Below are 24730 nucleotides of genomic sequence, written 5' to 3'. Positions count from 1 at the left end.
GGCTTTGTCTACTCAGTTGAGCACTGAAGTAACATGCACATTGAATAGTTCTGTCACCTGAGTAGCTTTGAGCTGCTTAGCCTGTCTCCGTCCTAGGTGCTAACAGCCACTTGCTGTATGCAGCAGTAAGTTGAGCTTTCCCTCATATCGTGTTGCTCTAAGAATATATTACTGACCTAAAAGTAAACTCCTCCGCGCCATACCTCGTTCCCATAGAAGCTTTAGCTTGTCCTGCCTCATTACAGAGATTGCACATGTTACTGACTCCACACAAGGTAATGCAGATTGTCATAGGAAGAAGGATGGAATTTCAGTGACCCCTCCCCCGTCACTCCTCAGATTGCAATAGGGCGCCATCTTGAAACAGAGTGTTTTCCATTCCCCCGCTGGGAATCTCTACTGAGATCCACAGCTTGCTGAATAGAGTATGTGCGCTGTCTAAGAAACATTGTAAATATGAAACTGATCAGCGTTTAATGAAAGCAATATTTTATTTTAACCCTACTAATCATTTCATAATTAAGCATGGCTATTCTTAAATAAACCAGAGATTTGGTGTAGAAATGCCGGCTTTGATGCTTCAATACATACCTTTTTATAATTATATCAACGACAGTGGCAATTTAATATATCTACCCTGAATCTCATGGTCATTTGATCTTATGTTATTTTCCACTTGACAAATGTAACCATAACCATTTTAAACTGCCACTATGACCTTCCTGAGTTGTGCTGAGTTGTGCTGTATCAGTCAGTGCGCATTCCTCATGCCACCTTTGGGCTGCACAGCACTACCAACCTTTAACACCGCCAAGAAAGGTGAGGTGGAGAGCTCAAGTGCTTCTCGATGGTGATCCAGTTGAAATTGATGACTGTAAAATTATTGTTAGATGGCATGAAGGGTGCAAGTCAGAGAAAGGTGCCACCCTTCCTATAGAGTTTGGGTTAACAGGTATGGCATCACTCAGAATTTCCATGGTGGGTGTGGGGTGGATTGAAGTGACTTGGCCTCCTTTTCTGAGTGCTAAATCTTAACTTCACATAAGCTTCTAACCACAATGCATTTTGAATAGTAAGTACTTTCCTCACACAGCGTTACCCAATACTGAACAGCACAATTAGGAAAATGTAACACAGTGCTGAAAGCCTGTGCATGAACTCGAGGTGCTACACATTTCAGTGCCCACCCCCACTAATATTGTTACTCTGTAACAGTAATTCCTCAAGTCCCATTCTCAAGTCCTGCGTCTGCGAGTTGCAGTCCATACAGTTGAGGCCGCGTCAGCTTTGCATTGAACCTGAAGACGCCAGGCAGTCCTGCGGAAGCTCTGGTCTTTGGCAGCGGTAGCTTCCCTTTGTTGGGTGCCGACAGGACATTGGTATGGCAGGTGCAGGCTCCAAGCCAATCTCAACCTCATAGATGACTTCAGCAGTTGCGGCCTTCAGGACAGTCAAGGTGCTCACCTTGGCCTTGATTGAGTTTTTGGACTGACGTCAGCAGCAGCACCAGGACTGCTGATCATATGCAAGACATGAATTTTGTAGAGGCGTGATGTAGTGCCTGAACACATCATAAAGGGAGACGGTGTAACTACTTCCCTTTATGAGTCACATCTGGCTCTGCTCCCTGGCAGTCACTCAATCTTTCTGGTTATTTCCCCATGCTATACACTGAGCTTTTCCTCCTGGAAGTCAATATTCCGACAGGGCTAGGGACACCCCTTCCCTCTCTCAGCAAGCGGACAGGCTGCTTGGCTCTAGGCAGACCTCTCCCCTTCCACCAGAAAGTGCAGATTTTGGGTGATGTTCCCTCACCTGTGGGAGACTGGCAACCATGCAGATACCAGCCGTGGTCAGACAACAGTCCTTGGAGTACAGTGTGGAGCACTCCCTTCATCAGTTATGAACAAAGTACGGTGGTTTGGATCCCACTGTTATACACATTTTCTAGATAGGGGCTATGGATGCACTGTCTATGATTTCAGAACCAGTTAATTTCCAATCTTCTTTCAAATATAATATTCTGGATGCTTCTCATTTACAGCCTGCATGGTTATTGCTTTCACAGCAGTTGGTAATGATGCTCACACCGAGCAGGAATATCCGAATTGAGGGGAAATGAAAAGTGAGACCTCAGCACCTGGCTAACTTCAGGCAGTCATCAGGTACAGAAGGACAGGCCCTCCCAAAAAACTTCCTCCTTGAACAATAGAAACTGCAGTCCCTTCCCTCTCCTTCACTTCAGTGTCTATCTGCCATCCTGTCAATAAACGCCCCTTGCCTCAGGAAACTGTATTCACCCACCATATTGTGCTTCGCTAAACCAGGAGCCATCCAAATGGATACCACTGGTCTAAGTACTCAGACCCTCACAGCATGCAGTCCTGACACTATGTATGTTTCATGCACATCTACTTGAGACACACACTGAATGTCATTGTAAGGATCTCTGTGTCAGTAGAACTTTAAATTAGAATAGTCAGTAAACTGTACTCTCCATGACACAGAGAAAAGGTCTGGGCACTCTGACAGTTCACAAAAACTTGGTACACTTCCACCTCTGCTTTATGTGATTCACCCAAGTTATGGACAGTGGTCCTATACCTACTATGAGGACACTTTCTGTGTGTGCTTCTTCAGGTTACAAAACAGTATTCCCAGAACTCTGCCCGGAGGCCTGCAGGGAGAGGCATACACTTTCCTGCGCCTAATCACAGATTAATACATTTTCATGCAGATCTCATAGATGCAGTGCTTAAGGTGACCAGGCCCAGTGTATCTCTCAGGAAGACACTGTGTTTCTTACTACCCAGTGCCTCTGCCATCTATGCTAGTTCCAGAACTACCTATTAACTTTCACTCTCATGCACATGTGATATCTTGATCTACTCCAGGCTATTCAGGGATGTGCCCTGCAGTGATTGGGTGGTAGGGATAAAAAAAAAACCTTCTCCAGGGGCAATGCTCTGCAGTGATTGAGTGGTAGGGGTGACAAACCCTTCTCAATGGGGCTGTGCTCTGCAGTGATTCGGTGGTAGGGATAAAAAACCTTCTCCAGGGGCTGTGCTCTGCAGTAATTGGGTTGTAGGGATGAAAAGCCCTTTTCCCAGGGCCTGTGCTCTGCAGTGATTCAGTGGTAGGGATGAAAAGCCCTTCTCCAGGGGCTGTGCTCTGCAGTGATTCAGTGGTAGGGATGAAACGCCCTTCTCCAGGGGCTTTGTTCTGCAGTAATGGGGAGTTAAGGATGAAAAACCCTCACCAAGGTTTGTGCTCCGAAGTGATTGGGTGGTAGGGATGAAAAACCCTTTTCCAGGGGCTGTGCTGTGTAGTAATAGAGTGGTAGGGGCAAAAAAACCTCTCCAGAGGCTGTGATCTGCAGTAATTGGGTAGCAGGGATAAAAAAAAACCTCTCCGGGATTTGTGCTCTGCAGTGATTGGGTGGTACGGATGAAACCCCCCTCTCAAGTGGCTGTGCTCTGTAGTAAGTGAGTGGTAGGGATGGAAAACCCCTCTCCAAGGGCTGTGCTCTGCAGGGATCGAACGGTAGGGATGAAAACATCCTCTACAGAGACTGTGCTATGCAGTAATTGGGCGGTAGGGGTGGAAAAACCTTCTCCAGGGGCTGTGCTCTGCAGTGATTGAGCGATAGGGTCAAAATGCCCTCTCCAGGGGCTGTGCTCTGTAGTAATTGAGCTGTAGAAATGAAAATACCCTATCCAGAGGCCGTGTTCTGCAGTGATGGAACGGTAGGGATGAAAACCCTCTCTACAGGGGCTGTGTTCTGCAGTGATTGGTTGGTAGGGATGAAAAACCCTTCTCAATAGGGCTGTGCTCTACACTGTTCAGTGGTAGGGATAAAAAAAACCTTCTCCAGGGGCTGTGCTCTGCAGTGATTCAGTGGTAGGGATGAAAAACCCTTCTCCAGGGGCTGTGCTCTGCAGTGATTGCGCAGTAGGGATGAAAACCCCCTCTCCATGAGCTGTGTCTTCAGTGTTGGAATGATAGGGGTGAAGCCCCCCACTGCAGGGGCTGTGTTCTGCAGTGATTAGGTGGTAGGGATGAAAAACCCTTCTCCAGGGGCTGTGCTCTGCAGTGATTGCGCGGTAGGGATGAAAACCCCCTCTCCATGAGCTGTGTCTTCAGTGTTGGAATGATAGGGGTGAAGCCCCCCACTGCAGGGGCTGTGTTCTGCAGTGATTAGGTGGTAGGGATGAAAAACCCTTCTCCAGGGGCTGTGCTCTGCAGTGATTGCGCGGTAGGGATGAAAACCCCCTCTCCATGAGCTGTGTCTGCAGTGTTGGAAGGATAGGGGTGAAGTCCCCCGCTGCAGGGGCTGTGTTCTGCAGTGATTAGGTGGTAGGGATGAAAAACCCTTCTCCAGGGGCTGTGGTCTGCAGTAATTGAGCGGTAGGGGTGAAAATCCCCTCTCCGTGAGCTGTGCTCTGCAGTGATGGAATGATAAGGATGAAACCCCCTCTCCAGGGGCTGTGCTCTGCAGTGATTGGGTGGTAGGGGTAGAAACCCGCCTCTGCAGTGGCTGTGCTCTGCAGTGATTGGGTGGTAGGGGTAGAAACCCCCTCTCCAGGGGCTGTGTTCTGCAGTGAGTGGGTGGTAGGGGTAGAAACCCCTCTCCATGAGCTGTGCACTGCAGTGATGGAATGATAAGGATGAAACCCGCCTCTGCAGGGGCTGTGCTCTGCAGTGATTGAGTGGAGGAGATTAAAGACCATTCTGCAGGTGCCCTGGAGCGAATGAACATTAGGGATCAAACAACCCCTTTCCAAGTCTTGGGTGCTGTGCAGTTTTTCGGGGGTAAGGATGCAAGGCCACGCTCCAGGGGTAAGGCGCTCTGATAAGATTGGGTGGCAGGGAGAACGACCTTTATTCCGAGTCTGCCACTCAGTGTGGTCAGAGGCAGGAACGCCTGCACCCTGTCTGTGCTGTGTTCTGGTTGACATCTCTGGGGGCCTCACGCACCCTTGCTACCTGGTTCCCTGGAACGGAAGTGAATGAGCACCAGAGAAGGGTGACATGCACTGCTGAGAAGGAGGAAGGGAGAGAGAGGAATGCTGGAACCTGCTCTGCTGCAGGAGTCCGTCTGTAATGCTGAGCTGATGGGTACCACAGGAGAGACGGACAGACCTCTGGTGGGGGGGGACCCCCTCCAAGGGCATCGCGGCTGGTGAGAGGTGCGCCTGAACGTCCCAGTGGGCGGAAGGAGGGGTCTCCCTGGAAGGCAAGCAGGCACCCAGGCAGTGCTGCTGGGTGAAGGAGGGGGGGGGGGGGGGGGGGAGACGGTCACCCAGTGTGCGGAGCTTGGAGCCTAATCGGAAGCTCATTAGTCTGCGCCCCCTTGAAGCCCCCAGACGGGCTGAGAGGCAGATGGCTGCGAGCACCGAGATTTCCATAGTAATGAGATTAAGGTCAGAGTGACAAGTCCTCCTTTCTTCAAATTGTTTTTGTAAATGTCTGAAGTTCAGAGGGGTGGGATGTTTAACCCGTTGTCTTCCTACAGCTGAGTAGACTGTCCATGCAGCAGGCTCTGAAAAATGTAATCAACTGAAATGGATATTGTGGAAAATTCTCCTGATGTAGATTTACTTCAGACGCCTGCCTCTGTAACAAATGTTCCATATACTGAGGGCTCGAGGCAGACACCTGGCCCTGGCTCGGGATCCTTTTGGGGTTTCGAGCCTCAAACAAGCTGATCTTGTATGCGATTTGCTCGAACCTCCTGCACTAAGAATTTAAGGCAAATTATTATCCTCTGATATAAATAAAATAGGAGTCAGGAGGAAGAGATACCCATTTAGAGGCTGAATTGCACAATGTGAAGCCAGAACAGCACCTCTCCATGTTAAAGCAATACGCAGTTTTGGTTTTTGAAGAGATGTCATCATATTCGTACATGACGTTGCTTCATTTACATGGCAGAAGGTTTATGGCTCGGCTCCTGCAAGGGATCTGAAAGCCAAAACAGACCATGGCTCGGCTCCTACTCGTTTGTTGTCCGGCCCACCTCTAGTGCTTGGATAGGTGAAGTCTCTCCATACGAACGGTCACCTGGATGGTACAATAAGGAGGCACGGCTGACGGGCCTGTAGGTTCTGGGGAGCAGAGGGTGGGTCGAGGCATGGCAGCCCCCATCGGGATGCTCCTGCCTTTGTTAGGACCCATGGCTTTAGCACACTCTCCCCGGTACCGTGTGCTCCTCACACAGGTAACACCCTTTCCATGGTGGCAATGTGAACCTGTCTTAGGTCAGGGTGAGCATGTGCTGCAGGGCCTGGGGTTAACAGGGCTTAGGACAGGAACTGCAGTAAGGCAAGTCACATGAGAGTGCATAACAATAACTGTGTCAAGTGGGGGATAGCTCTGCTGTTTGCCCTGTGAGCCGGTTTTGGGGTACAGCAGCAGTGGTGTACCCACATCTCTGCAAGGAGCCTTGTAGGGGCACTGGAGCATGCAGGCATCCACTATCCCACGTCCTCCCTCTCATCCGCACATTACCTGCCGAGCCCAGAGATGCAGTGCTTACTGGAAGAGCTGCCGCCCGGTGTCTTCCTCTGGAGGCTACCACAGCCCGCTCACCAGCCACCACCACAGCCCGCTCACCAGCCACCACCACAGCCCGCTCACCAGCCACTGCCACCGCCCGCTCACCAGCCACCGCCACAGCCCGCACACCAGCCGCCACCACAGCCTGCTCACCAGCCACCGCCACAGCCCGCTCACCAGCTGCCACCACAGCCCGCTCACCAGCCACCACCACAGCCCACTCACCAGCCACAGCCCACTCACCAGCCACCGCCACAGCCCGCTCACCAGCCACCGCCACAGCCCGCTCACCAGCCGCCACCACAGCCCGCTCCCCAGCCGCCACCACAGCCCGCTCCCCAGCCGCCACCACAGCCCGCTCACCAGCCGCCACCACAACCCGCTCACCAGCCACCACCACCGCCCGCTCACCAGCCACCGCCCGCTCACCAGCCACCGCCACAGCCCGCTCACCAGCCGCCACTACAGCCCGCTCACCAGCCACCGCCCGCTCACCAGCCACAGCCCGCTCACCAGCCACCGCCACAGCCCGCTCACCAGCCACTGCCTACATAATATCACACTCAAGCAATCAATCATAAGCTTTATTTCGGACACAAAGGTGACCATAAAAGCACACATTCAAAATAGCTAAAGTAAACAACAAAACAGTCCTCATAGTTACAAAAACATACATAAAATTAAAAGGCACAGTTAAAAACTGGCAGACTATTACATTGCATGACCAGTTAAACCACGTAAAGTGCAAAACATTTTAACAAAAATGCAATTTAAAATTCAGTATAAAACTTGTAACTATCGGACGAAAGGTTAATCTTTCAATTAAAACATTAGAGAATTTCTTCTGGTAATTGCACATTAGAGGATGGAGCATACTGGCATAGTTAGAAGGGGAATGAAGCTGTTTCAGATACACTAGGGCTAGTCTCCAGGTTGTGTAAAATCGGGATTAAGAACCCCCTAGTTAGGTCATTATAAACCTTACAGATAGGAACAAGATGCAACAAACTTTGCAGTAAAGACTCATCACAGGGGCTTATCAGGACTTTGGAGGGCTTAAATTAGCCAAGAGGAAAACCAAGATGCCACCTTATAAAGCCTAACTTGAACCTGGAAAGCAATAACATGTCCCAGGAACTATCAATCCACTCTAGATATGGTTCCAAAGATGGGGAAGTTTGAATCTCCACATAGTCTTTGTTGGACCTTTTCTGTTTTAGTTCTGTTTCCTCTCTAAGAGCTGTCAACCTTTCCTTAAATGCATATTTTACCCAAAGTATATCTGCTTTGCATATTGATGAGGGATTGGTAAAAAGTGCTAGCCTAACTAACTTTGTGAATTGAGAATGGATATAATCATAACAAAGGTCTTAGCTTGATTTGTGACCAGCTCCAGGATCCCCAAAGAAGATACAAATTATTGGAACAGCGTTTGAAGGTTGTTTGGACTTCGGGATAAAAGAACCACATCGTCTGCGTATAGCAATGCGGGGACCCTTTTCCTGCCAACGAGCTGAGCATCCAAAACTGGTTCAAGAAGGGCTGCGCTAAGAACATTAATGTAAATAAGGAACAAAATAGGGACCAAAACACAACCCTGCCGTACCTGCCTCTCAAGCTTGAAGCTCCCCGTCCGTTCACCAGATGCACCAAACCTCACAGGTGCTGGCGTATCATAATGAAGGCCCCTTAAAAACTGCACCAGGTCAACCTCGACTCCAAGGTCAGTTAGGATTTCCAATAGTTTTGACCTGATCACTATCGCACTCATACAAGCATGGCATTTGATCCATCTCAAGCCAGTTCAAGCTGTAAGGATGGAATAGACACTCTACTTTCATTATGTTTTTAAAGTATGTGGAGCTATAAAAACGGATCTCAAATAAGTCAAATAACGCTACCATGTGGTATACTGTCAAAGTTAAGTACTGTGTCTAAAAATAAGTGCGAGTGGTGAGCACAGGCAAACACCACCACAAATTAAGGACCCTAGAGATGCAGAGTTAAAAGGCAGGAGCACTACAGGAGTTCTGGTCACTTAGTTCTGTGTGAAGTCCAGTTACTACACGCAGTACAAGGTTCTGCAAACAGTAATTGGCATGCACTGAGAGAAGTAGGTTGGCATAACTCATAGAATGGCAGCATGTGCTGCAGCTCAAAACTGGGGAGCATTGAGTGAGCTTGGCTGGCACTCAGGACATGCATTTCCGGAGAGGGGCAGGTAGGGAGGTTGCACAAGGGATCCCATAGATAGAGGTACATTGATGAAGTTATGTGGCTTTAGTTCGTTGTGGACCACATTGTGTTAGGCTTTCCTAGTAATGTCATGGGTTTGGTGCGTTGCCGCACAGAAGTGCATTGACAACATGTTGGATTCTCAATTCAGTAGCAGTGGGTGCTGTGGTTTAAGTTTGAGGGACATTGGCAGAGCTGTGATAGTTCTCTGTTCAACATCAGTGGGTGTTTTAGTACAGAACGAGGCACATTGGCGGAGGTATGTTAGATCTAATTTCAGCATCAGTGGGTGTTTTAGTACAGGATGAGGCACATTGGCAGAGGTATGTTGGATCACAGTTCAGAGTCAACGGGTGTTTTAGTACAGAACGAGGCGCATGGTCAGAGGTATGTTGCATCTCAGTTCAGCAACAGTGGGTGTTTAGTACATGGGTGAGGCACATTGGCTGAGCTGTGTTAGGTCTCAGTTCAGTATCAGTAGGTGTTTTAGTAGAGGACGAGGCATATTGGCAGAGGTATGTTGGATCTCAGTTCAGCATTAGTGGGTGTTTTATTGCTGGATGAGGCACATTGGCAGAGCTGTGTAAGGTCTCAGTTCAGTATCAGTGGGTGCTTTAATACAGAACGAGGCACATTGGCAGAGGTATGTTGGATCACATTTCAGCATCACTGGGTGTTTTAGTACAGGATGAGGCACATTGGCAGAGGTGTGTTAGATCTCAGTTCAGCACCAGTGGGTGTTTTAGTACAGGATGAGGCACATTGGCAGAGGTGTGTTAGATCTCAGTTCAGCATCAGTGGGTGTTTTAGTACAGGATGAGGCACATTGGCAGAGGCATGTTGGTTTTCAGTTCGGCATCAGTGTGTGTTTTTTAATACAGGATGAAGCGCATTGGCATGTTGTATCTCAGTTCAGCATCAGTGGGTGTTTTAGTACAGGAATGAGGCACATTGGCAGAGGTATGTTGGATCTCAGTTCAGCATCAGTGGGTGTTTTAGTACAGGATGAGGCACATTGGCAGAGGTATGTTGGATCTCAGTTCAGCATCAGTGGGTCTTTTAGTACAGGATGAGGCACATTGGCAGAGGTATGTTGGATCTCAGTTCAGCATCAGTGGGTGTTTTAGTACAGGATGAGGCACATTGGCAGAGGTATGTTGGATCTCAGTTCAGCATCAGTGGGTGCTTTAGTTCAGGATAAGGCATTTTGGCAGAGGTATGTTGGTTCCCAGTTCAGCATCAGTGGGTGTTTTAGTTCAGGATAAGGCATGTTGGCAGAGGTATGTTGGTTCCCAGTTCAGCATCAGTGGGTGTTTTAGTTCAGGATAAGGCATTTTGGCAGGGGTATGTTGTATCTCAGTTCAGCATCAGTGGGTGTTTTAGTACAGGAATGAGGCACATTGGCAGAGGTATGTTGGATCTCAGTTCAGCATCAGTGGGTGTTTTAGTACAGGAATGAGGCACATTGGCAGAGGTATGTTGGTTCCCAGTTCAGCATCAGTGGGTGTTTTAGTACAGGAATGAGGCATTTTGGCAGGGGTGTGTTGGATCTCAGTTCAGCATCAGTGGGTGCTTTAGTACAGGATGAGGCACATTGGCAGGGGTATGTTGGATCTCAGTTCAGCATCAGTGGGTGTTTTAATACAGGAATGAGGCACATTGGCAGGGGTATGTTGGTTCCCAGTTCAGCATCAGTGGGTGTTTTAGTACAGGAATGAGGCATTTTGGCAGGGGTGTGTTGGATCTCAGTTCAGCATCAGTGGGTGCTTTAGTACAGGATGAGGCACACTGGCAGGGGTATGTTGGATCTCAGTTCAGCATCAGTGGGTGTTTTAATACAGGAATGAGGCACATTGGCAGGGGTATGTTGGATCTCAGTTCAGCATCAGTGGGTTTTTAGTTCAGGATGAGGTACATTGGCAGAGGTATGTTGGATCTCAGTTCAGCATCAATGGGTGCTTTAGTTCAGGATAAGGCACTTTGGCAGAGGTATGTTGAATTCTCGGTGCAGTGGGTGCTGTAGCTCACAGTGGAGGTACATTAATAGCAGTTCAATGGACCGAGGGTGCTGTAGTTTAGGACTTTGGTGTATTTGCCGAGGTGCCTTTAATTTTCATCACATTATTTGCTGGATACCACAGGTCAGGATTGAGGTACAATGGCAGAGTTGGTGTTGCATTCGTAGTGCAGTATTTTAGTGACATTAGCAGAGACAGAGGCAGTGTGTGTAAAAGAGAGGGAGCTGTAATAAGGGTTACTTCAGTTAAGAATTGACCGACTATGTAAGAGGGAATCAGTGCATTTGCAGAACATTTTGACTGTTCAGTGGCTCTGAGTACTTTCTTAAATGCTCACACAAGCTTTTGTGAATCAGTCCAACTCCCCATTAGTAACAGTGCAAAGAGGGCACAGTTCTTTCTATTTATAGGCGTTGTATATAAATATTCCCTGAATATTCCCATGTTATTCCAATTTTAGATGGTTTTGGGCAATTCATCACAGCATGCAAGAGTATATAAAAGAGTACTGCGTGAGTACTACTTTATGTACTCAAAAATGCCTTTATGAATCAGCTGCAGTATATTTATGTTTCTTGCGGCTCTTAGACTGCGAGTATTTCTCGTGTGTCTCTGGATATGAGACTAGGGACCATTCGAAGTTGCGAAGGCCTCCAGCCTGCAGTTTCTCAGTGATTTGGTTCAAGTTTGCCAGCCACACTATGGCCATACCTGGGGATGTCTTGCAAGAACTCAGCCAAGAAATGAGCAGTAATGTGCCCTGTGCTGCTGTGGTCAGCTAGCCAAAGTCCTTCCCCATAGATGCCAACAGATCCGACTCAGGTGGGAGACTTGATGATTTTTAAAGCCCAAAATGACTTTAATTTAAGTGAATGGGGAAAATGCATTCCTTTGATTTTATTTTAAAATCTCCTGCTTTCCTGTTATGAAATGTTGGCGTGTATGCTTCCCTGTTCCCTGATCCTGGAAGTCTGCGTGGGGACTTTCAGACTTACACAATACCCCGGGGGACTTACAGGGTCTTGAAGTTTCCCTCGGAAAGGTGAATACAGAAGTTAGCCGAGGGTGGTGCTAATGTGTAGTCTTTGTGAACAGGATGTCAGGGCCAGTGAGGTAGCAGATTTAACCAGGCCTTAAAAAATCTTTAAAATGTTACTAGACCTGCAGGTTGAGTAACTTGAATAATCTACATGACCAAGCTGAAATGTACATGATCCGTAAACTGGTCTCAAATTATGTTATCGTAGGCCAAAAATTTATTTTACAGAGGTGCATTTTTCTTAATTCTCACGTATAAGTGCACCTTCAAATATGTGGGTTCTGCTGTACAAGAAAACTATTTTGTTTGATTAAATAGACCCAACATTTGCTCCGTGTATATTAAGAATCTAGCCCACATATAGGTTACAGATGATCCCTGACGTGCCTCTTAGTTTACTAATAGCATTGCCATTAGGGCAGGGACAGAGGTGTTTCTAAGCTCATATTTAAACACTCACTATTAATAAATACATTACTAAAGCATGATGTGGTAGCACACTGTAATTTACGGACAGTAAATGTCTCTTTGAAATGGCCAAAACGTTTCCCACAAACCTGCAGCTTTACTGATAAAACTATATAGTATATTAAAAACAATCTGTGAATATTGGGTTTCGGAAAACATTGATCATTTGCACATCACCAAGTAAAATGTTATGATTTGTTTTCATCCTAATAAAATATGTTTTTCATCCCACAGATGTACAGAAAATGGGCTCTCACAACTACTGAAACATATTTTGAAATGTTTGTACAGTTGACTTGTTGGGTGTTTAAATGTTGTGTGTTAGGAAACATCTGACACCCTGCAGACTTTAATTTCACACCTTTGTACAGCAGGTCAGATAGTTCACTACAAAATCCAGGAACTCTGCAGTTAGAGAAGTAAACTGATGCCTGACCTCTTTCTCTGAACGGACCTCTTTCTCTGAACACAGGGCAAATGTGACAAGATAAAAAGATTTAAAGGCATTGTAATGCTCTCTCACTTTCTGTGTGAACAGAACACCTGTTTTTTGTCAACTCGCTAGAATGGGCAAGGGAATGGGCGATTAGATTTCTGGAGGCCTGATTAACTATGCGTGGATGGGTCAAACTCTGAAAAGTGTATACTTTAGGTGGATTGTGAAATTCCCCGAAATTGCCCACCTACACAGGCACTATTAATTATTATTGTTTCCTGTTCTATGCAGTGCTCACAACTCAGCCCCATGGAATCTTATCAGAGAATGTCAGATTATGTTTTCCATGGTGACAGACAAGCTGAGGTAACTACACCTCATGCTAAAAATGGAGGGTCCATCCATCGTCTGGAGCCAGGAGCAGGGTTTATTTACTGACTTGATTAGACCCATTAAATTAACTTAATATTAAACCTGGATCTGGGGAATTAATGGCATGTCAGATGAGCACTGTTGAATCATCAATAAATCACCAATGAAGTTCACCAAATACATTTTAACCACAGAGAGTATGTTATGTTGGTCAGAAACTGAATACATTGTAAAATATTGATGTGGGAATACTTGGTGGGAAGGGTTTTATGTATATATATATATATATATATGTGTGTATGTAGTACATGTTATGTATATGTAGTACATCTGACAGCTATTTATTTAGTACAATGGATGCTCTTCATATGGCAAATGTTTTTGTGAAACAAATTTATTAATAATAGCACCTTGTTTTGATGTGGTAACTGTGTTTATATACTGGTCTGTCACATCACTGCAGTGACCCTTAGGCCCTCTGGTCGTCTGGATGTTTCCATCGATGTCTATAGAAGGATGTGTAGTCTGTGCGTAACACCCCGCGGGGTCCCCTGTCCTTCCCGCTGCTGAGAAGCTGCGTTGACCTCTCTTCTGAACATCAACCACTCCTTGGCTGCTGTCGTACACCAACCTCCTCAGCTCATAACCTCTCATCTTCTGTCACCTCCCGGAGGATGGAAGTGAACGTCAACCGTTCCTCAGCTGCTGTTGCACACCAACCGCCTCAGCCAATAACTTCTCCTCTCCTGTTTCCTGCAGGGCTCCCGAGATCATCCTGGGCTTGCCGTTCTGTGAAGCTATCGACATGTGGTCACTGGGCTGCGTCATCGCTGAGCTTTTTTTAGGATGGCCCCTGTATCCCGGAGCTTCTGAGTACGACCAGGTAAGTGACTGCATCCTGCGTCACAAGATGGGGGCACCAATTCCAGCAATACAGAGGAACGGAGAAAAAGTGCTCCTGGATAAATTCCAAACATGCTAAAAAATGACTGTCATCTAGATCAGTGGTTCCTAACCTGTGGTTCATGGTGGGTCTGTGGACACATACCACCTCCAATTATTTTTTTCTCTCAGTATCCATAAGCAGTTAGAGCTAACAAGCTTAATAGTTTCATCAATTAACAATAATACTTTACTTGAAGTCTGCTGTTTTGCCTCTCCAGTGTGTTTCACATATGTATTATTGAAAACAAAAACAATCTGTTTGTTTACTAGTTCATGAAACGAGCTAACAATCAGCTTCTGCTGGAAAACAAGTTTGATTTGCTTATAACCCTCTAGAATATCATACGCATCTCACACGTAGAGAACAATGTACTAAGCACACATTGATCAATGCATGTATGCACAGGTAGACTGCCCAAAAGGCCCTTCCAAGTTCTCCCATCCACCTTACACTGTCAGACACTGACAGACTCCAAACACCTACACTTCTTGTATTGGAAAAGGGACATGCTTGCACTTTTCAGCAGTGGTGAAATAATTCCACGGCACAGTGCCACCTCCCAGTAGGCAGCCATTTCTTTGGTATACGTAGCACCTGGTCTTCTAGTTTTTATGCAGTCATTGTTTTATCACTTTTTGGCAGAAAGAGTGCGCATGGTTTTCAACTTTGTACATAGCATGCACGATTGCTGCCCAATGTCTGTCAAAGTTCACTGTCAATTCCTTTGCCACTTCTATGCTTCTGTTCCTGTTGAGATCTCTGATTTCACTTGATGACCTATTGATTTGGGAATACGACCTGGGTCTTATGCAGGCGTGTAGACTTTCCCGTATTCTAACTTGCATTCGAAGATTAAAGTAGATGTGCTTAGTTCATATATTATGATCTTGTTTGTGTATTTGTTTGCAATACAAATTGTAGAAGTAGTTTGGGATCCTTGGCTTCCAGTTGTGATTCCCTGGGGTCCGCAGAAGTCGAAAGTTTAATAACCACTGCAGAACCAGTATGATTGATTTCCTCCTCACAAAACAGTTGTGCAGCGCACTATACCCAGGAGTCTCAAGGCAGTGCACATCCTTTTGCATGTTATGTCGCCAGAGTATGGAGTTACATAAATAATTGTCTTTTTAGCACATTTTAAGCCTGGAATAGGAGGGCTGCAGTCTTAGTTCAGGTGCCAAAGGCGCTGGCTCAGGAGCCAGGATATGCTTACTTAGACCTTTAGCCACCCAAATCCCTCAAATCTCCACTGCCTGAAGACCCCAATGCTGCATTTGTGCATCATCAACGTTTCACATCCCAATACTCGTATTCTATTTCAGGAGTTTCAGGTCTGACTCAGATTGTTGCTCAATTAAAAAAAAAAAACAGTAAACACAACACCCACTGAAGACTAACCTGCATCCTATCACCAGTCCTGTGTCTAACCTCTGAACTTGTTTTCAGTATACTCCTTCATACTCCATTTCTGCTATTTCAGGTCTCACTGAAACTCAATTTACTGACCAAGCATCTATTATATGTCCTTTATAGCAATGCTCCCTGCTGGTCCATGAGCCCTTTGTTTTCACAGTGTACATACTCATTGCTCTTCTGCCATGTGCAAGTTCCTTGCCCATTCTGGCCCACCAGCCACCCTTCCCTGTCCATCTATTGCCCATCTACCCTCTCAATCAACCCTGAAATCCTGCCATGGTCGTCAGCCCTTCTTGAGATCACGCCCGCCCTGTCACAGCCATCTTAGCCCACCTTCTTGACCAGCCACTATGGCTTCTCTGCCCACACCCACTGCCCATCCACTCTTGGTTGCATGCCCTTACTATCTTTGCACTCCAACCTGTCTGTCCTCCACTCACTTCCATCTTACTCATGCGCCATTGTCTGCCCAGCTGTGGTGCCAGTCACTCTGCCAACCCACCTGCTGAGCATCAAAAATGCCCATCTATTTTACCATCTCATCTTGCGTTTTTGTGCTGCCCATCAACTTGCCTTTTCCCTGCTTTTGGCATTTTCCACTACTTTAAAAAGCAGCATGACTACGTTACACAATCACAGCAAACTATGTTAGTGTTCAATAACAACTATGTTGGAACGTTGTTCCACTTACAGCATAGCAGTATTAGATACACATCTCACAGTGCAGAAGCACAAAATTTACATAAATTTACAATTTTTTTTATACATTATCACTAACCCCAGGCTATGATTTTAAGCTGCAAAACTATGTTTTTATGACCAGTAGCAATTTCTGGTCTGTTGTCACCAAGGTGCTTTGACCTTATGACAAGCCCTCCCTCTCTGTGAAATGCACCAAGAATTAGTATTTTTTTAGCAAATGCCTGCACAGTAGTGACGACTATGAAAGTAAACGTGTCGAGCTCTCAGAAGGTGTTTCTAAAAGAAGTGCTGGCCCAGACTACTCTTTGATGTGTCATGTAACTTAGCAGGGCTTCCTTATAGCTCATACAAATATCAAGACAGTATTCCAAGCCAAACCCGCATTGCAGAAAGTTTCAACTCACCAAGGAAGACACAGCACTACGACTTTGTGTGATAAATTTAAAAAGGAGACTCAGCAAGGGCGGCTCCTCCGCTAAGGCAGAGGAGCATCGCCCCCTGCTTCCAGCAGCAGGGGAAGTAAAAATAAAATGATAATAACAAGGTATTATTATCATTTTATTTTTCCGTGAGCTAGGTTAGGGCAGGGCAGGTTTGGAGGGGGCTGGAGGGAGGAGTGGTTGGTGCACCATAAGTGTGCATGTGTGTTTGGCCGGCCGTGTTCGGGCATGCGAACTTTGCATTTCCCCACCCGGCTGTATTGAACAGTGGTAAGGAGAAAGTGCACAGGGTGCCACTCCCTCAGTGAGCGTCAAAGCAGGGCGCTCACACCAATCACGGCACTGCTGCCATGCTGGTGACAGCAGCGTTGTGATTGGAGGGGAATCTGGAAGCCTGTGTACTTCCGGGAAGAGGATGGAGGAGGCTAACCCGTCTCCGTAGGAAAGAGGTAAGTGTTTTTTTTTTCTTCCTTTTTTTAATTCCCCGCCCCGCTACCCCCGTTCAGTGGCAGACATCACTGGGACTCAGAAATGGCAGTGAGACAATTTAACATCACTTCTCTTTCTCTTCCCAATGCGCTCACACCACCCCAGCAACCTACCAAAACTGAGGGTATCTCTAGGTATTGTGACCGATTTCCTTATATTCTAGCCAAGGACTTAATTAGAAATGTGGAACACGGTGTACAATCTGTACGATGAAGTTAATGGAGAAACTGTCAGCCATTAAGATACATAATAACTGCCACTAACAATATTTTTTCTTAGGGTGACCTTGGATTATTCCATGTTGAGATTGGGGTGTGCTGGATGGTTGTAATTCCCTTACCACTCGAGAGTGCTCAGAAGTTCACAATTGTTTCAGTGTTTTCTTAACATAATTTTCTGTAGGTTTGCTCAGATTTGAATTAGGTTGTCAATCCTCTCCTTTAGCTGCTCCAGCCAAATAGTACTAGTTTTGGATCTTCCTGGGTGACTTGCGGAACCTCTCTATAGCTCCCAGACCTTTATATCCTTTATACATTATATTTCAGTTAAACATTTTTTTAAGTATTACACTTTTTAAGCACACAGATAAGTGACCTTAATCGGGCGAGAATCTGAGCATGACCTGGCTGAGTATAATTCATCAGAGACTACTGTTATATGGAGTTGAAACTGGAGAAAAGACTATGGCGAGTGGAGTTTACAAAGATCAGTCCCAGTTGAGTTGTTCCCCAGACTGCTCTGAGGTCTGAGAACCATGGGGAAACTGGTACTTAACATACAAAGTAGCCAAGTAATGTATTTTGTTTCCAGAGAAGGTCAGCCTGTTCGTGCAGGTTGGTGGTGGACAAGTGGGCAATGCATTTGTGAAGAGTACCAGTAACTTAAAGTTCTGAATCCTGGTCTCTCTCAAAAATAAATTAAAGCTGTAGGTATTCCAGGGTCAGACGCCCTTGAAGAGCATTAGTCTGGGGCACAGTGAGAAAGCATTATGGACAAACCTAGAGAGAGTGCTATAGTCTTGGGAATGTACTGTATTGATTTGAATGCTGCTAAGGTTGAGTTTGGTTGTGTTCTACAACTATGCAGAATCCCTATTCCTTTTCTAGACCCCAGATGTGGTCACAAGATGGGATGGCTGTTAATGGTTAAGCTCCAGCAGTACTTTCATGAGGACCTTTGATGCATGTGTTCCCGTTTCCCACAGAACTCATATGCACCACTCTAAAAAATGAGCAACATTTTTTTGTTTAGGTGCTTACGTTTTGAGGTGGGTTTCCCAGGTTTCAAAGTTTATAAGCCAGCTTGGTTGCTGAGATTTTGAAGCATCTTGTGAAACACATCTGTAATCTGACTGAGCTGGCACAGCTGATCTGTATTGCACTAGGATTGGAGCAAACACATTTCATCCCAGTTCTTTCCATTTCTTCCTGCCTGGCTTCTTCTTGCCATGGTGGGTTTGGGACAGAACTGAAACCTGGTCTTCTGTTGAAGACTCTTACGCAAGTGAGGTAGCGCACCTGAGCCTCAGTTGGCTGGATTTCTAGTTTACACTTCCCTTGTGACTCCTATAGGAATGTTGCCTTGTGACTCCTATAGGAATGTTGTTCCCTGAATTACTTTGCCTGAGAGGAATCGTCTACTTCATTATCCAGCTGTAAGGGGTTGCTGTACAGCAGTCACAGCAGTGGTGGAGGATGGGATTGTGTAGACAGGGGACTGGAACAAAGGAACAACAAGCCATCTGCCATGCTAAAAACCTGATGAAGGCCTAACAACTACTGTCACCCCAAGGCCTCTATTAGTGGCTGTTACCACATGTTTTTTGTTAGGGTAGCTTTGAGCATCAGGGCATATTAAGGTGAAAAGATAGGTAAAGGTAAGTAGAAATCAATGGTTGAGGTAACAAGGATAGGTAAAGTTAAGCAGATACCGATTGCAGAGGTAACAATGAACGACATCTGTGCTGCAGGGCAGTGTGTAACACTGGCATGAAACTGCATCACCGCAGGGTACTGCCCAGCAGCTTGACTCAATAGTGCAGGAATCCATACCTTGCAAGAGTGACAGCCTTGATACTGGAACCTAACCCTACCCCCACCTTGCCTTTCAGATCCGGTACATCTCGCAGACGCAGGGGCTGCCAGCTGAGTACCTGTTAAGTGCTGGGACGAAGACCACCAGGTTTTTCAACAGAGACACAGACTCCCCGTACCCGCTATGGAGGCTAAAGGTAAATGTACATGTGAAGCTGACATTCCCGCAAACAAGGACACACACAAGGTAGAGCATCGTTAGCACTCCGGTCTCAGTGTTTGAGAAGGCTTCAGGAGGAAGGCATCTTGAAGCCTAGAAGATAAGCTGTCACATCAGCCTTCCTTTGTTGCCACTGCTGTCTGACTTCTTTAATCGTGGAATTTATGTCTCCGGTACCCAAGAATAGCATCTGTGCTGAACGCGTTGGTGCACATCTCGGAAGTGCCCTACTCTACTAACCTGGTGAGATCAGATCGTTCCAACCCCTTGGAGGCCAGCCTCTGTCCATAAGACCTTTTTCGAAGTCTAGGGGCCACAGAGGAAGGAAACAGGGCAGCAGAAAAAGAATGAGAGGAAACAGTCCCCCCTCTTTTCTGAGTAGTTTTCTAACTGAGATTATTGAGACATTTATAGCAAAGCTACAGTCAAGGACCAAGCTGAGAGTCCGATTTAGAGTTCAGGGTTAACTGATAAACTTACAATTGTGGATGAAATTCTAAGTACAGTGTAAAAGTCATCAGCTAAATATACTCCCATCATTCTAGGTCTGTGGTGCGGAAAATTAAACACGTCTGTGTGTGTGTTGTCTGTACTTTCTGTGTGTTAACATAAGTGGTGTTTACAGCTGGGATACCGGCCTTTTCTCTTATGTCTTATTTAGACACCAGACGATCATGAGACAGAAACCGGGATTAAGTCGAAGGAGGCGAGGAAGTACATTTTCAATTGTTTGGATGACATGGCACAGGTAAGAATCTTTCATTGACCATCAGTTCCCCAGAGGAAGAGAGCCTCTGTTCTGCTAAAGGAGGCAGGGAGGTTGTGCTCCGCAGACAACACACATACCAAGAAGCTGAGCTACACTCAACGTAATAGTAGGGAAAGGCGCAAACGTTGGACTCCATGGTGGGAAGTTAGGTGCACGTACAGCATTGATCATTGATTTATCTGAGGTAGCTACAATGAGTTCAGGTAATACCACAGTGACAACTTGGAGGAGGTGCAGTGGATGTGGTTGCTTGCACTGTAAAGCATAAAGTTCTTTACAGTAATGATTAGGGATAAATATCAGATCTAGAGAAAATATATTTACATAGTTACTCATGGATGACCGAAGGCTACTAACAATTTGGCAGCCCAAAGACATAGGCCACCGTTTTTGAGGACAAAGGCACGCCTCTGCTGACTACCCTCAGTTGGGCTTCACATCGAGGCTACGGAGAGCATGAGACATCGGGGCGGGTATTTTTAACGCTGACGCCACGGTAACTCCACAGATAAGTTCAGTAATAGGTTGCTGCTGCTTTGAGTTTTGAAAACTTACCTCCTTTCTCCCACACGATAGTTAGTGCTGCAATAAACCCTGCCTCTACTATTTCAATGCTTTTCATTGTGATTTGCTTAAAAAAATATCTTTCAACTGCAGAGAGCTCAAATGTGGTAATTCCAACTACTTCTTGCCTTGAGAAAACACAAATATGCTCCAGTCCACTCAACGCTACAGACAGAGACTCCTTCGCTGTAAAATTTCCCATATCTGAGCCTCCCTCCCATTACAAGTTAGGTGTCCTTCTTCCCCGATGGTGTTCAGAAATAAAATCGAGACAGTCTTATTTGGCTATACGATGCACTTAGACTAGCACCAATACAACCCCAGGTTGTAGTAAGCCTGTCATACGTGCGGTCAGTCGCTGTTCATAAAAATGACTTGGGATTGATTGCCCTGTTCAGTACGATGGACTGAGTGGGTTAAACTGCACAGTAAAACGAGCAACAGTAGTTTTCACTGTACTGCAATATGAGTTGAACTAGGTTGCACACTACAGTTGCCTAAGAAGAAATAGGTTATGTAGAAAATCCTCCTTTTCTTCATGGTCACTCCGGATTTTCTGCTTTTTTGCTGAACCCTACATTGTTGTTGGATTTAGAACTCTGTGCACTTTACCCCGCTAACAGTAGTTAAAGTGTCTGTGCTCCTCCTTTTAACATTATCAAATTGGCATAAATAACTTGCCTGTTAGTCCCTAATATATGTTATAAAATGTGCCCAAGGCCTGGAAGTTAAATTTCACAAATGGACTGCAGCACCTATTGTGGCATTCAATACTTTGGCAATGCAAACATGGCTTCAGGCCTACCATGTGTAAACTGACTGTTGCAGTGTCAAACCTGCAGACAAACCCTTTTGACAGGTCAAAACTTCCCTTTTAGATATTAAAAAAGGTCCCCCTACGTAGGCCTTGTAGCCCACAAGGCTCCCCCTATGTATGCCTTGTATCCCACAAAGCAGGGTGCATGGTATTTATAAGTAGAAATTTAATGTTAACGTGTCCTTACAGTGACTAGCACCCGAAAGGTCTTTTTCACTATGGTAGGCCTGGCTGTCCAATCAAGAAAAGTGTACCAATTCACATTGCCCTAAGTTAAGTCTGTCTATCTTTGCCATGGCTACCAGGGGATTGAGATTAAGTTAATTTAGTGACTTTAAGCGTTTGCCCTGATACAGGGTTGTGATTATTCCTTGAGATGGGTCACCCACCCAAAACAATATTCAGTTTCTTACAGGTTACCCACTAAACTACAGTAATTGAATTTGGGTAGGTTGCCCTGTCAAGGAAGAGGAGTCCGGGATAGCAGGCACAATGCAAACATGCTGTAGTAGGTTTCACTCTACAGAAACATGACTTCAGTTAAGTTGTACTTTACAGTGATTAAAAAAGAGGTAGGTTGCACCAAGTATTAAGATGATTCAGGGGAGGTTGCACCAGGCAGTAGTAGAAGCAGGTTGCCCGCTTTGGTAATGAAAGTTAGGGTAAGTTGAATTGAACAGTACAGTAAAGGGTTAGGTGACATTTTTACAAAAATGACATACTAGAGCCTTCACTTCACGTCAGACTAACTTGTTTTTTTCTCTCATTTCCAAGCTCTGTAAATAACAGGAGCAGTACTATTAGCCAGGGTAACAGTATTCCGCTTATCAATCCCCAGAGGATGGAAGGCTGAGTCATACTTGTTGGGATTCAAACCTGTGATCATAACACGTCAGCAGCAAGGATTAATTCAGCCAGCCATCTTGCCGGCAATAAGGTGCAGCTATTTAAAACCCAACTACATTTCCCAACCTTCAGAGATCTTACCTATGCTTCCCAACAAGCACATTGGACCCACCCCTTATAGTTTAGAGTAGATTTGTGATATAACTTAATTTCTTTACTCTGGTGTATTTTGTCTGTAGCTGTGATGTGTTAATTAACCGGGTTACCCAACATGTCCCAATGCATATTCTTTAAATGCCACGCTCGCATTTACTCATCCAAACAGTAATACATTGTGAGTACAGTCAGTGTCAAACTATTTATCATAAATACTTGATAATTTCAACCTTGTTTTCTGTTTTATAATAATAAATCACCATTAATTCAAATGCCAGTACAGCAAAAGGAAATACAACTTTTGATTATTATCCATAGGCATAATTTATCTTGGTATTTTTGTTCCAAAACAGGAACAGTACTATAGTAGGACAGGAACTCCTAGGCTGTCGAACGTTACTTGAGGCGGTTCTTTACACAATGATTAGGAGGGAATTGGGGCAGGTGCACTGTAAGTAAGAGTAGCTGTGGAATACTGCACCAGAGGTCAACAGTTGTGGGAATGAGCTGTACAAAAGAGTGCATCACTGTTATTAGTATTATAGGCGAATTATGAAGCGCATGGCTACCTAACAAAGCTTTACCAGCACTAGCCTCATCATGGTAATGTGTCAGATCAATTTTCTGTCTGAGGATTTAGAACAGGCAAGTTTTTAGCAATTTACGGAAGGCCGAGAGGGAGCGACATGCTCTCAAAGTTAGTGGCAGGACGTTCCAGAGCTTAGGGCCACTGAAGCAAATGTTTGAGTAAATCGAAATTTGCAAGTCAGATGCTTCTGTTCTTTTGGGATTACTGTATGTATAAGCCAGTGTACACCTTGTGGACACCTTGGAGTGTACGGTATGATGGGTAGAGTTGCAGAATCCGTTAGCAGATTGGATAGAGGTGCAGGTGTGAAAATGTAACTTTATCTTCGAAGAGTAGTGTAAACTTGATTTTTCTTAACTGGGTTCAGTAGCAGCCTAAACTCTGAGACGTAGTGTAGACCAGATCACACTACGCAGCAGAGTACGCTGGGACACAAATACTCAGGTACAAAGCTTAGAACTCAAGTGTGTTAACTTTAACTTTCTCCCATTGCTATCCATAGGTGAATATGTCAACAGACTTGGAGGGAAGCGATTTGTTGATTGAGAAGGCAGACCGACGGGAGTTTATTGATCTGTTAAAGAAGATGTTAACGATTGATGCTGACAAGAGGATAACCCCCATAGAAACACTGAATAGCCCCTTCGTGACCATGACACATCTGCTGGACTTCCCACACAGCACACAGTAGGTTCTTTTTATGTCTTAGATCTGGGTTTCAGAGAATGCTAAGAAAGATGCTGCTGGAACGCGGAGGTTAGCTCTTGGGGCAGGAAAAATACAAACACTAGGGTGAGAGGAAGGCTTTCTTCAGGGCTGGAGAAGCTCCAGGTTTTAAGCTTTTACCACAGTAATTCCTGAAACCACCGTGAAGAAACCGTTCATCAACTTTTTCACTTTTATATGCCGCAGAAGAGAAAAAACAAGGCTATATAGTGGGCTTGTGACTTACCAAGCAAACCTCACGAATTATTGCAACAGATGGGGCTACAAAGAGCGCTTTGAGTGCTAGGGATGTCTCATTTCTTAGGACTCTGTCTATAAGTGTTTTGAATCTCTGAGGATAGATGGAGAACCTCAGGTCATAGAGCGAGTGCAAGCGTGTTTTGAGGCTGGAAGGAGCCACCTTACCTGCAGGAACCAGCTGATCCATTCATTTAGCTAGAGACAGGAGTGTATCCTTAATTATTACAATGGAGTTCCCACCACAAGGGTATAACTTTATTTAAGACCACATGGGCCGCAGTCACCCTATAACACAGAGTCCTGTACTAATAGTGGGCTCCCATTGTAAACTAGATTTATTAGCCACCATCTTACCAAGCAAGGATATCTATTGAACTCTGTGGGATACTAGAGTACAGCCAATCTTTTTTTTCCAGGATTTTGCGTTGGACTCAACATACGCATGTCAGAGCAACTGTAATAGGTCCAGTCTTCACATCTACTACGGCTTCCCTTGTTGCGCTGCATAGTGTCTCCATCTTTGCCTGGGTCAATGTAGGCCACGATCCTTACTCTTCAACATACACTGTCCCGCTCGCTGCCTTTGCTGGGGCAGAGAGCGGAGGCAGTGTGCGGCGGACAGGAGGCTAGGGCAGACCGTGGTTGGGGTGG

General features: G+C 45.6%; 1 protein-coding gene across 6 annotated transcripts in view; it reads left to right on the top strand.

Moving 5' to 3' along the window:
* The window catches only part of HIPK2 (homeodomain interacting protein kinase 2), a 329092-nt gene that overhangs the window by 162369 nt on the left and 141993 nt on the right, over nucleotides 1-24730 (top strand). For all 6 annotated transcript variants that reach the window (XM_069227995.1, XM_069227993.1, XM_069227994.1 and 3 more), the window contains exons 3-6: nucleotides 13886-14009; nucleotides 19230-19349; nucleotides 20034-20120; nucleotides 23616-23800. In XM_069227995.1, coding sequence (XP_069084096.1) covers nucleotides 13886-14009; nucleotides 19230-19349; nucleotides 20034-20120; nucleotides 23616-23800 — 516 coding nt within the window. The remainder of the gene's footprint in view (nucleotides 1-13885; nucleotides 14010-19229; nucleotides 19350-20033; nucleotides 20121-23615; nucleotides 23801-24730) is intronic.

This window comes from Pleurodeles waltl, chromosome 4_1, assembly GCF_031143425.1.
Source record: "Pleurodeles waltl isolate 20211129_DDA chromosome 4_1, aPleWal1.hap1.20221129, whole genome shotgun sequence".
Classification (NCBI taxonomy): Eukaryota; Metazoa; Chordata; class Amphibia; order Caudata; family Salamandridae; genus Pleurodeles; species Pleurodeles waltl.
Note: the sequence above shows the minus strand (reverse complement) of the source record. Positions and strands in the feature narration are given on the sequence as shown.